The sequence below is a fragment of the Passer domesticus genome, chromosome 5, assembly GCF_036417665.1.
Source record: "Passer domesticus isolate bPasDom1 chromosome 5, bPasDom1.hap1, whole genome shotgun sequence".
Taxonomy (NCBI): Eukaryota; Metazoa; Chordata; class Aves; order Passeriformes; family Passeridae; genus Passer; species Passer domesticus.
Genome location: NC_087478.1, coordinates 14,340,255 through 14,360,560, shown reverse-complemented (window position 1 = coordinate 14,360,560; position 20,306 = coordinate 14,340,255). Strand labels below are relative to the sequence as shown.

General features: G+C 44.0%; 1 protein-coding gene across 5 annotated transcripts in view; it reads left to right on the top strand.

Annotated features, from left to right (window-relative positions):
- CELSR1 (cadherin EGF LAG seven-pass G-type receptor 1) overlaps positions 1 to 20,306 on the top strand; it is a 163,591-nt gene that overhangs the window by 100,932 nt on the left and 42,353 nt on the right. For all 5 annotated transcript variants that reach the window (XM_064422107.1, XM_064422106.1, XM_064422103.1 and 2 more), the window contains exons 6-8: positions 14,890 to 15,047; positions 15,954 to 16,117; positions 17,138 to 17,263. In XM_064422107.1, coding sequence (XP_064278177.1) covers positions 14,890 to 15,047; positions 15,954 to 16,117; positions 17,138 to 17,263 — 448 coding nt within the window. The remainder of the gene's footprint in view (positions 1 to 14,889; positions 15,048 to 15,953; positions 16,118 to 17,137; positions 17,264 to 20,306) is intronic.

The window sequence follows — 20,306 nt, the reverse complement described above, 5'->3', positions numbered from 1 at the left end:
GAAAGAAGTGAGGGCTGCTTGGGGTTGATCTTCGGTGTGTTGTGAATTCAAAGAACAGGAGATGCACTGCTCTCAATTAGCTTCACATATGAATTCAAAAATTTCCTGCCTGTGGTAAGTGATGGTTTCTCTTAACTGGCCTTCATCTGGGGCAAGCTGCAGCTTGAATATCACCGAAGACTGAGTTAATACTGTAGAGATTTAGCTCTCAGCCCACTCATGCACTAGAATTTGCTAGTACCTTCCCATCTCATGGAGGTTTTATCCCTCATCCACTGGCTGAAAGCTGTTTACAGTGCCAGAACACCCTGTGTTTCAGTGCCAAGTCCCACACTGTACCTTATTTTCCATACCTCAGGTGGGTACAGCAGCTCTCCCCTTGTGCTTGCTCAGCAGGTGAGTGAGTGGGTGGGTGGGAAGACAGCTCCCTCTCTCACCTGGAGGCTCCTCAGCCAATGCTGATCCTGAAAGTTTATTTTACCATGCCCCCACAGCTGTGTGTAGCATCATAGAGCTTGTTTTTTGAAGTCTGCATCCACAAATCCTCCATACTATGGATCACTAGTAGTGCCCACAGACTGCCTGTTGATGCCAGGGATAGCCTCTGGGCAAAACCCACTATCTCCATATCTGGGACACCTCAGTGAGCCCCATTTGTTCATGCCATCTGAGTGGTGGCTCTCCAGCACTGCTGGACAGAGCTTGTGTGCCCTGCTGTGATCCAGATGAAGCTGTGTGAAGCTGAGGGTCTTAAGGATGGTGTGGATTTGGGACTGCTGCCAGCTCAGGTATACTTGGGATGAAGCTGTTCACAACAGAGAAACAGTTCTTATCTGCACTTGCTCGGGACAGGATAAAGTGGAAGGAAGGAGGGTCATGGAGGAAAAGTCAGGAAGAAAAAAAGCAATTCCAGGCTAGGTCAGAGTTTCATATGATGTCATATGGAAGTTCTGTGAATATAGGTGTCCTTTAAAGAGGCATAAATTAAGACCATACCTGAAGATAGTATCTGTCAATGCTCTTAATGTTAAAACAAAAAGCATCTGCTGTTCAGAACCACCCACCTTCACTCCATGTACACTCTTCATCTCCATGTGCATTTTTTGTCATGCCCAGGTGTGCTGGGTTTGGCTGGGGTAAGTTAACTTTCTTCACAGTAGCTAATATGGGCTGTGTTTTGTATTTGTGCTGAAGGCAGTGTTGGTAATGCAGGGACATTTGAGTTGCTGCTGGGCAGGGCTTACACAAAGTCAAGGACTTTTCTACTCCTCAGACTGCCCCACCAGTGAGGAGGCTGGTGGTGCACAAGGAGTTGGGAGGGGACAGGCAGGACAGCTGACCTGAGGGGTACCCCATGCCATGTGATTGAAGGGAAGAAGGAGGAATGGGGGGATGCTCACGGTGATGACGTTTGGCTTCCCAAGTCACTGTTATGTGTGATGGAGCCCTGCTTTCCTGAGGATGACTGAATGCCTTCCTGCTCATGGGAAGTGGTGAATGAATTCCTTGTTTTGCTTTGTATATGCACAGCCTTTGCTTTACCTATTAAGCTGTCTTTATCTCAATCCACAAATTTTCTCACTTTTACCCTTCTGATTCAAGCAGTTGTGTGGGGCTTAGCAGATTGAGACTTTTTATAATTCCTCTATAAGGAGGAAAGACCTTGAAATAAAAAATGCAATATTTACCTGGCAAGCTTGGATATGTAAAGGGAAGGTTACTGGATTTGGGGTTTGCTGAGTTTTTGCATTTCTGGGGAACTAAGGATGTGTCCCCCCATTTTCTAAATGAAGCAGAAAAATCAGCCAGTTGCAAAGTACAGTCCTGTACAACCCCTGTATTTCTTATACTCTTGCACGCGTTTTGTCTGCCACTCGTTGGCAGAATTATCTTCAGGATTATCTTTACAGCAAATCTCTAACTTTCATCACTGCCTTTGTTTTACTAGAGCTTCTGTTTTGATTCTGGGAGCTCATGTCACACAACAGCCTAACAGTGGCCAGAGGCAGAGCACTGCTGAGTAACTTGAGGACGTATATGCAAAACTTTTATTTTAAAAACTCGGGTCCACCCCTGTTCTCCCACCCAGGAGCCAGCTGAGACCGTTTCATGCAGCCACCCGTCACCAAGGGGGGTGACACAGACATACCCCAAAAATCAAGATCTACAGGGCTGTGTGTTGTTGTAGTTGTGGGCAACTGCAGCTTGGTGGCCACTTGCAATCCCCTGACATGGACAAGCAGGAAGTGCTTTTTAATCCCAGGGCACAAGTGGCACAGGCAGTCGCAGGCAGTGGGAGTGGTGCAGCTCTGTGCTGGAGAGGTTAATGTAGCAATTTGTTTTCAATAGGGTGGGATGAGTGCAGCAACCTCTGACAGTCTGCTGCAGAGACAAGCACAGACCCTGTGCCTCTGCCACACGTGCCCCTGCACGAGGTGCCTTTGGAGCTGACAGATAGGTTATCTCGTTTCCTTCTGAAAACACAGACCTTCTCTGATGATGGCAAATTTGCCTGTTACGGAAATATATTCCATATCCAGGACTGACAATTGATTTTGCCACTTTGCCTTGGGAAAAAAAAAAAAAGGCAGAGTGTCTTTCACTACAACATTGTAGTGAAACTCAGACTGTGACAATTGTGCCAAAAAACAAGGATGGCACTGGGCACTTCTTTCTTTCCTGTAAAGGGAACTTGTCCTTGTTAGATTGGGTTCCAGCACTCTGTTGCCCTAGGACCAACAGGCAGCATCACGCAGTAGCTCAGCACAGGCTTCCCTGTGCCACCCCACTCCCACCTCGTGCGAGCATTCCAGCACAAACACCTTGTTTGCTCAGCTCTTGGTCTCCCTGCTGAGCCTGCCAAGGAGGCTGCCAGCACTGTGGGTGATTTATGAGGCAGGCACATGCCTGCAGCTGAATAGGGATTGCCAGCTCCTTGGAGAAAAGCCACATAGCTGCCACCAGCTAGGCATAACTTTAGTCATTGGACCCTGGGTGAAAGACACTGCCCTCACAGTATCCAAGACACCACCCAGTATCGTTTACTTCTGAATCTGAACGGTCAGGAAAAGTGGTTGGCGATTAAATCCTTAGATGGGTATTTGGTATTGCCCTTGTGCTGAGGAGTACCTCTCACACCAGAGCAGGATTGCCCAGCTAAGTGCTGAGTTTTGTAACTTGGTTGGAAAAGACAGACCCCAACAGAAGTCAAATAACTGGAAAAACAATTAGCAATAATGTTTGGGTATGACTTATGCAAATGTCTATCACTGGTGACATCGGAGCAGATTTAATTGTGATCTGAGGGAGAATTTTTGAAGTTAATCCTCTTGGTGGCTTCCAGACTAATTTGTTAAGGGATTGAGGGAGATTTTCTAAATAAACAATGCAGTTGTTGAAGATTATAGTAATGCCACTGTTGATCACATGTGGCATTGCCAGAGTTTGGATTTTGCTGGCTGAAATTGATGTGCTGTGTTTACAGCATTTGTGATTGACACAGACCTGTTCCAGCATTGCTTGGTATTGTCTGATAAAGAAAAATGCAGAACAGTAATTGCCATGTCAAGCAAACTATGGAGGTGGAGAGGTACTGGAAATACTGAAAATGTTATTCAGTTAGGAGCACCCTACTTTTCTGAGCATATCTTTCCAGAAGGAAATAGAATTTTGTGGCATTTCAAAACCTAAATCATAATATTTCTAAGAAATGCCAATATATATTTTAAAGGCTCTCCTAAGTGTGCAAGGCAAAGCGCATTACAATGTAGTGCTTCCTCTTAAAAGAAACCACGGATTCTTAAGATTTAACCATATTTCTTCCAGTGTTCTCATTTCCTTACCACCTATCTCATTGTGAATTGTTTAATAGCAGAATGTACAGCAGGGTCTAGAGGTCAGTGGTGTTACAGCAAGGAGGACGTGGTGGATGGTGCTAACTTCCAGCAGTGTGGATGGTACACCTCACCAGATCATCAATTTGTGCTGGATGCCTTTCCTTCTACGGCATTTTCATGGGATCAAAAGTTCTGCCATGGCTTATGCACAGGGAGGCTTGCAGGACACCAAAACCACAGGGAGCATGACCACAGTCAATTCATTAGCTCAAGTTTTTGAGGACTTAGCTGTACTTACCCATGTAACTGGGGGGGCCTGTTCTTCACAGAGGAAGGGTTTCTTCACAGGGTTTCTTCAGCTTTACAAGAAAAAAAGCATTTCAAGTGTAAAAGTAATTATCTTTTCTAGCCACAACCAAAATTTTTAAGCAGCATCCTGAGAAACATTCATGTTTAATTTACTTCTCAGCTCAAATGGGTAAGGAAATTTGACTGGAATACCAAGGTGGTTAGCCAGAAGCCGGTTATGAAGTTTTTTTCACAACTCTCTTACAAGAACAGAAGTTGCTATATCAGCAGATTATTGTTCTTTTTGGTGGGTAGGCTTGTATACTTGTGAAAGATGTGGTAGGTAGGGCTGGAGGCTCATGTACAATAGGAGAATATGAGGAATTTGTAGCTATGCATTTGTATTACTTATCTGTATTTTTGGTGCTACTGGGCATGGCCATTTAAAAAAACCCCAGCAATTAAAATATCAAGCAGCTAGAGGAAGGAAAGAAATTAGATTTTCATTACTGAATGCATTCTGGATTTTACATTTAAAGTTCAGAATGTTGTTCTAGTCAAACACATAAAATATGTTCTTCGTGTCTGAATGCAAAAAATGTAATTTCCCACATGCTCAGAACTCAATTTTTAAAATGCCATGAGAAAAGGTAATCTCAGAAAAAATAGTTCCTTTTATGAGTCATTTCCTGCTTTTCTGGCTCATGATTCATATGCTCACATCCTTGCTGAGGTCAAATTCACCAAATCTTCCACCCAAATCCAGAGGATCATTGATGAAAGTCCTCTAGGTGAGACCATAGATTTGCTATATAGAAACAGAACCTTGACAGATTCTGATTAGAATTAATATACCTGCCCACAGCTGTGATGTTCTTGCTGTGCCCTGAAATCTTTAAATCAAGCCAATATTTCCCTTTCTAAAGGAACATTTTCGCTGGAGTGCAAGTGATGTCATTGAGCAGGACTCACTGGGTTTTGTTCTGTGGTTGTATAAAGCAAAAGACTGATTAGATGAGAACATGAATCCCATTGATTCAAAAAATGAGACAGAATCCTGTGAAAACCTGTCTTGGGTTCCAGCCTGCAGTATTGCAGGTGGAAAGTTTAGAGAGAACAGAATTGTTGCTGCACATTTACCCCATTCTTACACACTTCCACAGCATCTACCACTCCCTCCGTGGGACTTTGGCCTGGCCTATGGCAACCATTTACATTCCTAACATCTCCTGAAAAGCACTGGAGGGCTGCCTGGCTAATATTTACTTTTTCTTGCTCTGGCTGGTTGTGGAGCCCTTGCAGGTGTTAGTGGGTGTAAAGGGGTGGGGGTGGGCAGCTGATCTGCCCTTGTGGAACAAAGCTATGTGAGCCTGGACTTTAAAAGTCCCTCCCTGCAATTCCACCGATATTTATTCATGTGGATTTCAATTAGTAATTGTTTTTGTTGGTGTTTTGTTTGCTTTTTTTTTCTGGTGGAGGGTAAGTGTGAAGTGATTGATATCTGGGAAAGGAAATCAGGATTTGGCTGTGGAGCGACATTCCATTGTCTTGACACAAAATAACAAATAACTCACCTCTAAATTTGTGTCTCGGGAAATTAAAGTGTAAAGCAGTGAAAGTCATGTGGAGGTCATTGAGATGTAAAGTGTGACCTGCTCCCCAGCACTGAGTAGCTCAGCTCTCAGTGACAGCTTTGAGAAATCTCTCCAGTGACTGGGGCAGGGAGGGAAAACATGTACCCAGTGCCTGGCTTGTTCTCTCCCCCGCCTGCTTTTTGGAACTGTTGCTCTCACAGAGTTTGCAAACACCACCTGAAAACTCTGGTCGTTGTGGTGGTGATTTTATATGCAAACACAAACAGTAACTTTTCAGAAAACATCTGCACAGTAAGGGACCATGTCTTGGCAAAACCAGCCTGAGTCCCTCCTCTATTGGAAGCCTCATCTTTGTCAAGGCTGTTCAGTATTTACTCTTCTCACATCACCCAGGTTTTAAAGGCTTAACTTGTGTGCCCATCTAGGGTGTGCACCCCACATCTGAACTGGTGTCAGCTGTGTGGCTTTTCCCCCTGGTGTGGGGCTCTTGGGTCCTTCTGGGGAGCCTGGCACCCAGAAATGCTCCTGAGCCCAGTCTGCTCAAGCCATCTGACAACTCTGCACTGCAAAAATCCCAAGACATTTAGTGGCACCTCCCCACAATGGTGATTTTCAGCTCCTCCTGAAGGCTGAGGAGATATCAGGGACCTCCATGAGACCTGGCACAATATGAATGGTCCTTGGCTCACCCTAAGGCTCTGAGGACAGTGCTTGAAGGCTGTGCTCTGCAGCCCAGCCTGGCAAGGCCTTGCTCAAAGCCAGGGAGTCATTGGAATGACGCCTCAGGAATTTGGTGCGAGTTCTTTGAAGTGCACTGTTATCACAATTAAATCATGTAGTAAATTACAGCAGCTCCCTGATTTGCAGTAACTTTTCAGGTATTTTGGATCTGTCTGTGTAGTGAGAGGAAGCAGCACTTTTCAGTTACCTGGCCTTGGAGAAGTATCTGTGTGCCAGGAGACCCTCACAAAGATCCAGCCACGGGGGCAGGGAGAGAGCCCATAGAAAAGTGTGGGATCCCTGGATGTTATAGGCAGAAATGTGACTCCATTACCCACACTAAGCAGCAGTTTGCTTGGCTAGGGATTTGTCCAGAAAGGGGTTAGTTGCTGTGCATAAGTGTCATTGGTATTTCTTGGACTCTGAAAGCAGCCACATTGACATCCTGGATGCAAAAATATGTCATAGACTTACAAGATTTATAGAAAGCAAAAAAATATTTCAGAATGGTTCTTTGGCAGGTAGATAGGGACAATTGGCAAAGGGAGAAGGATTTGCTGAACTGGAAGAGGATGGCAGGGGAAGGAGAGCAAGGGGGCTCTTCCAGCATCAAAGGATATGTTCTTCTTTCCCAGCTCTCTGAAGGTGCTGGAGAACATCCTTGTAGGTGGAGAGTGAGACAGCAAAATAGGCAGAAAAAAGGTTCAAAGGGCAGGAAAGGTCAGGGAGAAGGGACATCAACCACAGGGGCAGTTCAGCATGAGGAAGGGGCTGTAGAAGAAGGACAAGGGCACCCACAGCAGCAGAGCACTGTGGTGAGTGCTGTCTCTCACACTGAAAACTGAATGTTGTCTTGAGGAGAGAGAGAATGGTCTCTTGACAGCCAAAAGAGGTCTGTCTTGCTGTGTCACTGATTCAGTCTCAAAGAGCTGAGAAGCATCTGGGAATACACATTTGAGGACAAAATTTCCATTTGCAGACAGGGAAAACTCATCCTCCCATCAGCACTACAGCAGCCCTTGCCAAAATTAGTCAAAACTAAGAATATACCGTTTGCAGTAGCTGGATGATATTTGTGAAGATCCTGGTGATGCTGTAGAGGCAAGGAGCATATCTGGATCCCATGACTGTGCAACCATGGCTTTTCACAGCCCTGCTGTGCCATTGCCACATGTTGTGACAGGAGGGGCTGCTCCCCATCTCTGCCCCAGCACTGGAAGAGCGGCAGCAATTCAGGCAGTGCCATTCACTAGTGCCAGGTCTCATAGCTGTGCTGAAAGCCTCCTGCTTTGAATATCAAAGTTTAGCCTCTGGATGCAGCCCTAAAGGAGATAACAAATCAGGCCAGTAAAACTCGCTTGACTTTGTGGGCCAGCCCAGATCCTGATGATTGGCGTTGCAGGGCGTTTCTCTAGGAAAAGAAACTGGTCTGATGGCTTTTCAGGATTTGCATTTTTTACTCACTGATGGGAAGCTCTTTGGTATTCCTTTTCACTGTCACAGGCTCTCATGTTTCTGTACAGACTTGAGCCAAATTTGTATAAAGAAATGCCATTAAAATATTCAGTGAATAAAGGGGATACATACATCAAAGAAGTAAGGGGGTTATGTGAAATGACTTGTCCTGCCTTTCCCTGGTGACTAATCAGGATCTGTTCTTCACACCGCCTGTCTTCAAGGTGCTCTGGAAATCTGCAAGGGGAAACTCTAGAAAACAAAGATTACCGTAGTGGTTTCTGTAATCTGGCCTGATTTGGAGTTTCCTGATTGATCAGAGCGGTCTGCAAGTCCATGCTAAGCTCCCCTGGCATTTCCTAGTCTCTCCCCCCAGGACTGTGAGCAGTGTGCTTTCCCTGTTTATTCTTTCCTGTTTATTTATTTATTTTCCTTGCCGGGGGTGGGGGGCTGGGCTCCGGCAGCTTGTCCAGGGAGACCGCCGCTGCCATGGGCCCTTAATGAGCTTTTTGAGCAGTGAAGCAGCACAGCATGGCCTGGGAATGGCCGGGGCTCCTCCCTTGCCCGCGTCGGAGCGGGAGCAGGGGCCGGCGGGTTAACGGAGCCGCCGGGGCTGGCGGGCGGCCTAATGAGCGCCGGGAGCCGGGCAGGGCCGCCCGGCAAGGCCGCAGCCCGGCACAGCCTCCTGGAGCAGCCTGCTGCAGCACCCAGGGCCTCCTGCAGCACCCAGGGCCTCCTGCAGCAGCCTGCTGCAGCACCCAGGGCCTCCTGCAGCACCCAGGGCCTCCTGCAGCAGCCTGCTGCAGCACCCAATGCCTCCTGCAGCACCCAGTGCCTCCTGCTCCATCCCTCCCCCATTATTACTGCATCTGGAAGCGTTAAAAAGCAAAGAGCCCCTCAAGGTATAAGGCATTTTCCACCCAGCACTTTTGCGGGTGGTGGGGTCTGAACCAGTGAGTTAACAATGAAGAGGAGAGTATTTAAAAAAATAACAAGGAAACAGATTCTTTTTAACCTTTAACCACTCCGAATGGCCAATAAATCATTAGCTACTAATTAACAAAAACAGAAGGGTAACTTACTGTCTGGTAAGCAAACTCTTGGAATCAGTGAAAGGCTGGCACTGACCTGAGGATGGCTTTTCTTCTTACACTTATTAAAAAGACAAACAAGCCAAGCTCTGAATATTAAGCTATGCCATGCAAAGCATTTTGCGAGAAGACTGACTGCCTAAAATAAATGTATTTTTAATGTGTATAGTGAGCTGGGCAAATGCAGAATTTACAATATGCAGCATCTGACCCCCAAGAAATTAGGTCTCCTCCTGGTGCCAAGTGTAACAAGGTAGTTGTGTCTCATCTGCAAGCAGCACTAGTTTGCATTTTCTAAGTCTTGGCCGTACTTACAGTCTGCTGCTGAAGCATCTCCTCAGCTCCTTCAAAAGATTCAATGGGGTGGCTGAAGCAGGGGGAAGACCTCCTGGGCAGGGTTTGGGCTGCAGAGCACAGCTTTCAGCCTGAGCTCAGGAAATATCCCTTATGTTGGAGCACTCTCTGATGGCTGACCAAAATCACTTTCCCTCCTCCCATCTGTGAGAAAAGTCAAGTGGCAAGTTTTTATCTAGGAATGGAAGTTGGAAAAAAGTTTTCTGGTGGAGGAAATGATTGTGAGACCTCTGGAACAGGCTATTATCTTGCAGATAAACTAATAAAAGGGTGAAATCCAGAAACCTGAGTGTCACCATTGCTGCTGACTGACTAAACAAACATTTGATCTTTGCAGTATTACTATTACATGTACAGATACTATCTCGTCTGGTTTAATTTAAAATAAGTCTGCCAAGGATTGGACTACTTGCTTAGACCTCTCCAACAGTTTTGCATCCTGACTTGGAAACAGTAGGACATATGATCTAAAATACAAGGGTTAAGTGTTTAGGACAAGGGCTCCCATTGTCTGTTGATCTGTATGTCTTTTCCATTCACTGGGCATCGTTACACCAGCTGTGTCTTTAATAAGTAACTGTGTGGGCTCTCGCAGTTCAAATATTTACTTAAACATAATAGAGAACCCAAACAAAACTGAGATACATGAGAATATCCACCTCTGATGTTCACAGTGGATTTGTGCAGTAGATTTGCAAACGATAAACAGATGTGTTTTGATGACTTTCTCTCCTCTGTCTGGTCTCCACTTATAAAACACAAGTTCACAGATTAAGCTTCTCAGGGTTTTTCGCCTGGGAAAATCTGCATGTCATTCTTACTGTTGAATTTATGAGGAGAAGTCCAGATACTGCTCTGTAACTGAGTTTCACAAAAATCAGATTTGGCATCACTAGGAGAATACCTCCACAGTGGTGTTCTCTCACTGCAACCTGAGAAAGTCAGTGCAGGTGGCCAAAGGGAGTTCCATACCCTGTTGCAGCTCAGGAAGGTTACTCCTCCAGATCACTGCTGAGGACAGTAGATGAGTCTCACTGTTACCTCTGCTCTGGTCAGAAAGGGAGCTGCAATTTTCTGTGGTCACATTTTGCCTGTGACTCTCTCTGGGCAAAGGTGAACATCATGGGTTAGACATGAGATGGGAGATTGTCACTCACAAACCAGAACCACTGATCTTCATGAAAGCTCATTGAGGCAAAGTTAAGTTTCATTACATTGTTTACAGTTTTAGGTACTAATTGCCATCATTTGAGGAACATAAATATGTTTCATCTTGGTTTAGAGATGGAGAAAAAGGTAGGGGACTTCTGCTGCCACATGTGGATCCTGAGACAGGACTGTGTTTTTCTCTTCTCCAAGTGACCCTATATGTGACTATAATATAAAAACATAAGAGTCAGTATAAAAAACAAATTTAATTTCATTATGGGATGCACAAAATGTTTGAAGAATCATCATGTGATGGTGGTAAAACACTGCAACACTCAGGGTTGCTTTTTCTTCCCTTCATTTGAGTCCTGTAATAATGCACTTCTTTCACAGTTTGTTTAAAGGAGACCAGGTTTTCTCTCTGGCACTGTTTGGTACTTCTTCTTGCTACTCAGTGTTACAGCATGTGGTCTTTGAAATTTGAATCCCAACTTCTTTCTGGAGAAGCATTAACTGAAAAGGCAGCCTTTAGGGTTAGGCAGCGAAAGGTAAATTTTCAGCTCCATGAGCAGGAACTCAGTTACATGACTTCCATTACTATTAATGGGGGTCATGCTGGTAAATTCCTGTACACCACATTGCACATTTACTCATGAGTGCAGAATTGGCACAGCTAATGAAACTTGCCTTTTGGGTAGCATGTATTTCAGGAGATGGGTCTGACAGGCAGAAAGGACTGCTAAGTACCCAGATGAAAGTCTGGCTTTTAACTCCGTGAACATATTTCCAGAAAATAATAGTGTGAATTAATGCTGGTTAGTGTTAGCTGTTCCTACTGTTAGGGATCAGTCTTGCTCCAGCAGGATTTCATTGAGGCAAAGATCATGCCTGAAATGTGAATGTGCATGCTGTCATGTAGTGTTGGTGATTCACTTTCTGGTGCATTTTCCAAGTACTACTCACTGTTACTTATTTTCTTTCAAACATAGGCCAGTCCTCTGCTAACATGGGCTTCTATAATCATAAACAAATAAAGGGGTTTTTTATAATTTTCATCCCTGCTACTTTCCCAACGATGATCCCTCCTATGGCTGAGCATCCCCTGGAGATTACCAGCATACATTACTCATGGGCATCTTATACCCCTTTTTCTTGTATTGTGTCCATTGCAGTGATGACATCTTGTTTCCAAAACTCTTCTCTAGCCTTTACTTTGCTAGGCTAAACATGCCAAGTCCATTTTGCCTGTTTGATATGGTAAACTTGCTCTGGCTGCTGTTCTGCGCACCTGCTGTAATTGGAAGGTATTTTTAGTAAATGAAACAAAACTGCCCAAACATTCCATCCTGTTCAGTGTTATGAAACTTTCCTCATATGCATCTGTGCAACAGCCCAGTGTTGTATTGCCTTTTTAACCTTTTAATCTCAGCATGGTTCCTCATTGTTTTGTAGTTAATTAGTAGGGTTGTTTTATTAATTTTTCATCGTTCAGTGCTGAGAGTTTCAGAGTCTGCAATAGGAATTCTTGTCATCAGATCCCAAGTTTCGTGTTGTGGGATTAATTCTCTTTCTTGCATGTAACTATTCAAAGGGTTTTTTTTAAAAAATGCATGATACATTAAATATCCTTTGAATCACCAGTAACTTATATTTAACATTAATCAAAGTATTTAATTAATAAAATCTGTTCTATGATTCATTGCTGAAGGAGCTCCTAACTTGGGCTTTCTCTGATAAAGTCTTTTATTTATTTCTCATTATTTCAATTATAGAGTATTCCCTATGTTAGCTGTTGAGAAGATGAGTACTGTGTATTACTTGCCACATATTTTGAGATCTTGTCCCGTAAATTCAGTCAGAAAATATCTCTTTCCTTTCCCAGTAACATATTCTTTCATTTTGGGAAAAACCTGTCAAATTCTGTCAAATGAGCCTTTTAACATGGTCAGATAATCACCTTGTGTTTGAACTAAGTATGCTTTGAACTGCCAATAGATTTCTTTTCATTCACTGCAATATTCCCTTTCTTCATGGTTCTGTGTGGTCATCAGACCCAAAGAGATGCCAGAGATCTGTACTGCAATGGGCAGTCAACATCTAGAGAAATACTTTTCAGTTTCTGTGTTAAATAAAAGTAGAAAAAAATCAATTTACTACTGCAGCTAGTGACTGTGAAGGAGCAGCTGCAAAGTGCTGAGTCTCATCAGGTTGCAATCATGATTAACATTGGGCAGATCCCCCCTGCTGAGGGAATAAATACCCTGTCTTTGTCAAGGCTTCCATGTAAGAAACAATAGATTATTTCAGTGAAGCACAAGAACATAAATGTTAATCGAATCATTCCTCTGAATGAATAGAAGTAGCACCCAGAATGTAAACATTTTAATTTTGGAAGGGAAAGTCTGCCTGTCAGTTGGTTAGTTTTCCATGTATTTTTTCATTTACTTTGAAAAGCTGCTCACTAACATTGGCATCATTGCATACAATAACATTTTCAGCACTCCAAATACATATGTTTCCTGTCTTTCCAAGCTAGGCAGTGGCAAAGTCCAGGGAGTATCGGAAAAAATAAAATCTGCCTTAATATCACTAAAGAGAGGTCAAGACCTTATACTGAATAACTGCCAAACTATGTGATCACATTGGTTCTTGGTAGAGGAAATGGAAAATACTTTCCAACTGGAATTGACACCAGGAAAAGTGTTTTAAAAATGTTTTTTTTTATACATTGGGATATTTACCCTTAAAAATAAATCTGTCTCTATACAGACGATGAAAGTTGCTGTAAGTATGTTAACAAATTTATGTGTCTGTAAGTGAAACAGAAACAATTCATTTATCACCTTACTGCTTCCTTGTCTGCTGTACAAATAAGGAATTTCAGGATGCAGTCATGCAGTACACGTTTTAAAGCAAGTGTACAGCAAGCTACAGATGCCCAGCCATCTTCATTTTCATGTGGATACAACTATTGTTGGTTAACACACATAGTAAATATGTTTGGACTTTCAGAGCATCTGGTCAGATCCTGCTGACTTCATTCCTGTGGGGTGTCCCTTTGCAAACCCAGTAGAGTTCAGCTCAGTGCTTCTCTTGTACCCATAATGTCCTCAGAGATCTTGCACCTGTGGTAGATGAAGACCCCTCAGCTCTATATAACCATTAAACATGGGAACAGTTTTCTTACAGGATTTGCTAGTTCTTCACTGAGGCTGCTATGCTTCTGTGTGCACATGCACCTTTTTTAACAGTCATAATGCACTTCTCCACTGGACAAATCTGTCTCTTGAGTTTCTGCACAGAAAACATCATCTCCTGTCAGTCACTCTGAAATCTCATCAGTGACAAAATTAGTGATGATGAAGGATCTGCTTATGGTGGAAGCACAGGAGTTTGATGGCTGGTATTGAATTCCTGGTGGTCCTATAGGAAAGCCTGTCTGTTGGGATCACTGAATCTCCCCACTCAGTAGGTGCTGAAGTGGGAAGAACACCAGCTGACAGCAGGTGATGGGCTGAGTGAGCCAGTAGCAGTGGAGGTGTGAAGCTGAGTGTGAGAATTCTAGCTTTGTGGCTCATGTTCACCAGGACACATTGTGACTGGGTGGGCAGGAGTTTCCTACTGCCTGGGAGAAGCAGAGGTGAGGAAAAGCCAGAGCTTTTATTGCTGCTCTGAAACATACTTTCCATGCTGCACCTGCATCTGTGTGCCTGCACCGGAGCAAGTGCAGATACATCCATTATTTTTGATTGTCCAGCTCCACAGGCCATTGGTCTCTATTCTCCTGTAACTAGAAACTGGGGGCTTCTCAGCTGACCCAGCAATGGGCAGTGGTTTTTCATGCACTCCATCTTTTAGCTGGATCAAGCTGGTTTCATCTAAGTTCTCTCCCAGTCATTGGACAACCCCTCACTACAGCTTTTATAGAGGCCTGAACTCAGTTTCTGGTAGCCTGGACAGAGTGAACCCATCAGAGAAAATGTGATTTAAGCCTTTAATTTAAGCTTCAGTTGTAATAATACATCATTTTAGGGTTTTCATTGCCTGGAGGTGAAGATGTGCAAAATGAGCATAATTTATTAGAATTTACTATGCAGAAGTGAGAAAACACCTGTTTGATGTGATTTGGGCCAAAATGGTTCAGCTGTGGAAAAGACCAAAGCCACTTCTGACCACCCTGTGTATCATACTGGGCATGTTTGGACTCTGACTGAAGTCACCCATCAGGTTTTTCCTTGCCTAAATGTCATGGGACAACCTAGCTTCTGCTGTTTCATTTACATCTTCTGTTTTTGTCCTCTTTGGGGGGTAGTAAGAATTACATTGTTGAGCTGACTGAACCAGCATTTAAATCCTACGTGTATGTAGCACTGTATGACATGTGGCATTTACTTTTTGAAGCCAAACATTGGCCGATTAGGAATTCCCCATGGGCCCTCTGGAGAGAAGGTGGCTGTGGTGACTGTGGACGACTGTGACACAGCAGTGGCCGTGCGCTTCGGGAGCCTCATTGGAAACTACACCTGTGCTGCCCAGGGGACTCAGACTGGCTCAAAAAAGTAAGGATTCCCTATATTTGTGTTTTCCACTCATTCTTTTTCCAGTGGAGAGTCAATAGCTTGCAATTAACCACTGAGCACTAAGTGACTAACTGTAAGTTGGAAAAACAGATATGATGTAACAAGAAAAAGTAACAAAGTTTAGTTTGGGATATGGAATTACTTCCACCATTTAAATTCAGAGTCCTGTCTTAAAAGGAGGGAGAAATAAAGGATGTAAACAAACAACCATTGAAAATTACTGGGTGTGAGAAAAGCTTTCCTGTGAAGAAAGAAAAAAAAGTTGATATTTTTGAGTTTAAAGAAGAGGCGAACAGCAAGCAACATAGGGGGATATAAAGTAATGAGTGATAGCAGAGAGACTACTGACACATGGTGCTCTAATATCCCAAGAGAGGGACACACTATAAAAACTGGGGCTAATCCAAATGACCAGATGATAACACTTCTCACACAGTGTGGAGTCATTTAGTAGAGCCTACATCCACTAAATGTCATTAAGACTAAGATCTTCAGAGGATTTTAAAAGGGTTGGCACTATATGATAATTAAGTCATTATATAAAAATGTATTGCTTCTCAACCTTGTGCTGAGCAGCATCAGTCAGTCCCTGCATAGCTGGGGTCAGAAAGAAGTGTCCTGTGGCTACACATTATTCTGTAATTTTCATTTTCTTCTGCATACTAGCAACTGTTAGGGACGGGTCCCTGGATTCTATATGGACATGACAACTCAGAAGTTAAAAGTTAGTGTCCTGGACTGGACACTCCTTTGATTACAAGCTCAGGAAGTGCTCTTGTGGCAGAGGGAAGTGCAGCTTAAATGTGCTAATGGAAGCAGTAAGATAAAGAACAAAACAAAACAAACTCTTTGCAAGAAATTATGAGCATTTCTTTGTTTCTTCAGATCTTTGGACCTAACTGGCCCTCTCCTCCTTGGTGGTGTCCCAAACTTGCCTGAGGATTTCCCGGTGCACAACAGGCAGTTCATTGGCTGCATGAGGAACCTCTCCATCGACAGCAAGCCCATCGACATGGCTGGTTTCATTGCCAATAATGGCACTCTGCCAGGTATGGGCAACTAGTGCCCCAAGGATCAACACCAGAAAGGTCTCTGCCACAGCTGTGCATGGGGCACGGCTCAGGGTGTTGAGGAGGCTGGCACTGTGAGGAGCCCCAGGAAGGGGAAGCGTACACAGGGTTCTGGAATGTCCCCCTCTTAGCGCTGTTGAGGGGAAAGCAGCTATGGGGTAGGGACTTAAGGTGGTGTATGGCATTGTGCTGCCACTGTGTCTCCAGCCAGACCTCATTTGTTTGAGTAATATGCAGCCCACACCTGTGCCAGGGAGGCATACAATAGCCCGTAGCACAGGGCATCCTTCCAGGATTCAGCAGCACATCAGAAAGGACTGGGCTTGTTTAGCCTTTCTGCATTGCTGGGAGTTTCAGCCAGGAATTTACTCCTAAATTAATTTCTCCTCTTCTATTTTTAAACTACCTATTAAATGTCATTTTGCTCTGAAAGCCAGTGGGATTTGTTCATGAAAAAGACAGCACTTACCATTGTAATACTTTTTAATAAATTGTGTTTGTTCTGTAAATAAAATTCTGCAATCCCCCAAATGTGAAACCTGCTTCATGGAGCAGCCTATTGGAAGTTCTGATTTGATTTCCAGTCCTTGGATCCCTGATCAGGATTAGTTCTGGTGATTAGGCATACAGAATGTTCTCATCATCCTAAAACTGGCTCTTACTCAAAAAATGGAAAGTCCCTTGTCCATGCTGCTGAAGGTCTGTGTAAGAGCTAAATTGCAGTTCTAAAATATGTTGCATTGATTGTGGATTAAGGAGGGAGTCCTAGCATATGCCTTTGATAGACAGACTTGTCTTTATGCATTTAACACATGATCAGCTTACATAAACTGCCATCCATATTTTGCTTCACTGACTTCAAAAACATTTTTTTAAACAAAGCAAAAAACACAAACCTATAATAGTCATGTCTTCATTTTTTTGTAAAAACTCAAATACAGTCATTCAGAGCCTTTTTTTATTGAAACCATACAAAGTAATGGTTTTCCTGAATTGCAGGCTGTGCAGCTCAGAGGAACTATTGTGAAACCAACTGGTGCCAGAATGGAGGCACGTGCATCAACAAGTGGAACACCTACATCTGTGAGTGCCCTGTGCGCTACGGAGGGAAGAACTGTGAGCAAGGTAGGCTGCACAGAGCTCTGTGCCTGTCGTGTGTGCTTGTGTCATTGCCATCTCTCATTGCACCTATGTCCAGCTGTGATGAGTGAGAGTAACAGAAAATTGCAGTTGAGACTGTCACCCATTATCTATTTGAAATAATTTTAGAGTTCCCATGTATAGTAGATGACATACTGTCATGAATAAGAGCAGATTTCATTGATTTACTTACATAAGCAGAGTAGTTCCAAAGAACTTGGCTGTATTTAGTAATTTGTTTATAGTAAAAGTGCCTGATCCTAAGCCCCTTTAAATCAGTGGAAAGAATCCTGCTGACTTTACTGGGCTTTTACTCAAACTGGGGATGAATGTGCTGTTTTAATCACTACTTTTTTGGCAAGAAGGCATTCTCTGCTAAGTAAGAGCACTTTCGGTTTTACTGGATTTCTCTTTGATTGAGCACAATGTGCATATATGTGCAAAACCTCATTACTAAAGGATAAGGAAGGAGCAGCAGGTGAGTTTTATAGGGTGTGAAGAACTTGCAGTCAGTTTTTTCCCCTAGAAGTGAGGAGTTACCAGTGTGAGGAGTCCCATGGGAGTTTGTGCTGTAGGGTGGCTGCTTCTTTGGAGTTTTCTGGATGCTTCCAGCAAAAATAATGTGCTTCTGCTGGGCCAGGTCTAGGTGGTGGCAATTTCTCTTCCCTTTCCTGAGAAGCAGCAATATTACCTTAAGAGGAGAGGACACATGGTTAAGTTTCTGTCTTGGAGTAAAGGTTTGGAGAGTGAAGAACAGGGAAAAGGAATGATGGAGATCTCTTCCTATGCTCCACCTCACAGAGCCCAGTGCTGTTATTATTGCCCCTAGCCTGGTACCTGCTTTCTGTAGCAGCTCCTCAAATATTTTAAGCTTCCCAGGTTTGTATGAAGATCTGATTTTTCTATGTGTCTCATGTCAAGAATGTTTGTTAGTGAAGTTCTTGTATTTTCTTCATGATTGGCTGTTCTCTGTGCTACAAACCCACTCTGATGTATCCTGAGGGGAGTGCCAGGGGCCCAGCTATGGTGTATGCTGTACTGGTGTAAATGGGAGTACTGCTATCACATGCAAAGACTCTCCTTCCCTCTGTTTTTCAAATGGAAATTCAAAATTTGATCAAATGTTTGTTTTATTTACTATTTTCTTACCCCAAACTCAAGACCAATCCACAAAGTTTGGGATTTAGATTATCATCTAGGAGCTGCCCTGTAGCCGTCCCTGGAAACTCATTTTAAATTCAGGTGAAAGAGATGATGGCAGTCACAGCAGCACTGCGTCCCCCCAGTCCCAGCCGTCACCTCTGCCTCCAGCACTGTGCATTCCTGCATGTCCCCTTTGTTAATGAAAAACCCCATGTTCTTGCTGATGCCTCAGTTTGTGGGGTTTTTCTGACAGTTTGAAGGCAGCAGGTTGCTTGGTTCTTTAATGGTATTTGTGGGCCAGTGTCCCTGTGGAAAAATTGCAAGCCAAGAAAGAAACAGAAGGTGACCGAAGATTTCAGGAGCCCAAAGTTAAAGTCAGGAGATAGAGTCAGTCACAGATATGCTGTACTCCTGTCTTTCGAATTTCTTATTTGAATGCTCAGCTATGATCCTAAGAGCATTAGTTATTATTAGGCAGCTATTTTTAAAAAAGTCTTCAATAGAATATTTGCAGTTTTGAGTAGGAGTGCTGCCTTTCTTTAATCCCTATGGCAATGCTGGTTCTGCTTCAGGCTAACAGAGGACAAAGACTTTGGCACGTTATCAATTAACTTTTTTTTCATTTCCTGCTCTTCAAAAACTCTGGAATCTGGTCTACACTAGTGAAGATGGAATGTTTTACCTTCATCACCCTTCTAGAATCTGTTAATTCACCTTCTGCCAGCTCCCCTCTCCCTCTGCTGATCTATAGATAAATTTAAGGAAAAATTAGTTTCACCTTTATTGTAATTTAATTCCTTTAAACTATTAGGTGTTGCAATTCTGTGAAGAAGATCTAGCAGCTGTGTCTGACTCTTGGATGGCCAGTGTCATTGCACTAGCCTTGGACTGCACCTAAACATAAGCTTCCACATGTCCAGCACCCACACTGCAGGTGACATCGGTGGGATGTTGGCAGCATGTTTCCCCAGGCCCTCTGTCTCCACAGGGAATGGCCCTCACATCTTTCTGCTGGCCTGTTGAGTGCAGGACTCTCTTTGGGGTGAACAGAGATACACAGGCAGGGCTCCAAGTGACAAACCCTGAGCCCAGGATCAGTTTGCATGGGGGCAGGGGGTGCTGGGAAGCATGTGGGCCTCTGTGGTGACAGGGGAGGTCAGGTCCCATCTGAGGACAGTGGACGTGCCACCCCCTCCATGGACACTCCTGGTCCAGGCATGAGAAAGGGCTGGGGGGAAGAGGGAGGTCAGAGGGGGCTGACAAATGGGGATATCTATTTAACTAGCAGGGAAAGGTGCACCCTGGCCCCAGGGAAGGGAGGGAAGCTGGGAGAAGGTGTGGGAAGGGAATGGTATTTGCAAGTACAGAAAGCCACCACCAGTGAGAAAAGGAAGAAGGTGGCTAATTGCCACGCCAGTCCAGTTCTCCCAGGAGCAAAGGCAAAACGCTTGCAAACAGCATTCCCAGCCTTCAGCAGGTGGGAAACCCGCAAGTTTGCATCCTGCCTCTGCACTCCAGAGACAGATGGGCTCAAAAATCTCAGCAACAGCCCAGAAAACCAGCAGGAAAGTTGGAAGTTGAGGTTTATTGTGAAGGTCAGCAGGGTAGAGGAGGAAGGCAAAGGCTGATTTTTGCACAGGTGGAGCAAGAGAAAATAGTCCTGCTCAACACTGATGTCCTGGCTGCTTTTACATTGATGTGGTACAGTGTGGGCTGATGAATTGTGCCCTGGCCCAGATAGCCAGAAATCAAGCACTGCATTCAACTTTTAAGCAACCTGAGGACATCTGTATCTGGTGACAATCTTTTTTAAAGTTGCCATCTGGTTTTCAAGAGCAGGCTATGCTGCAGTTGTTCCACCATATGCCCTCTCTGGCATTTGTGG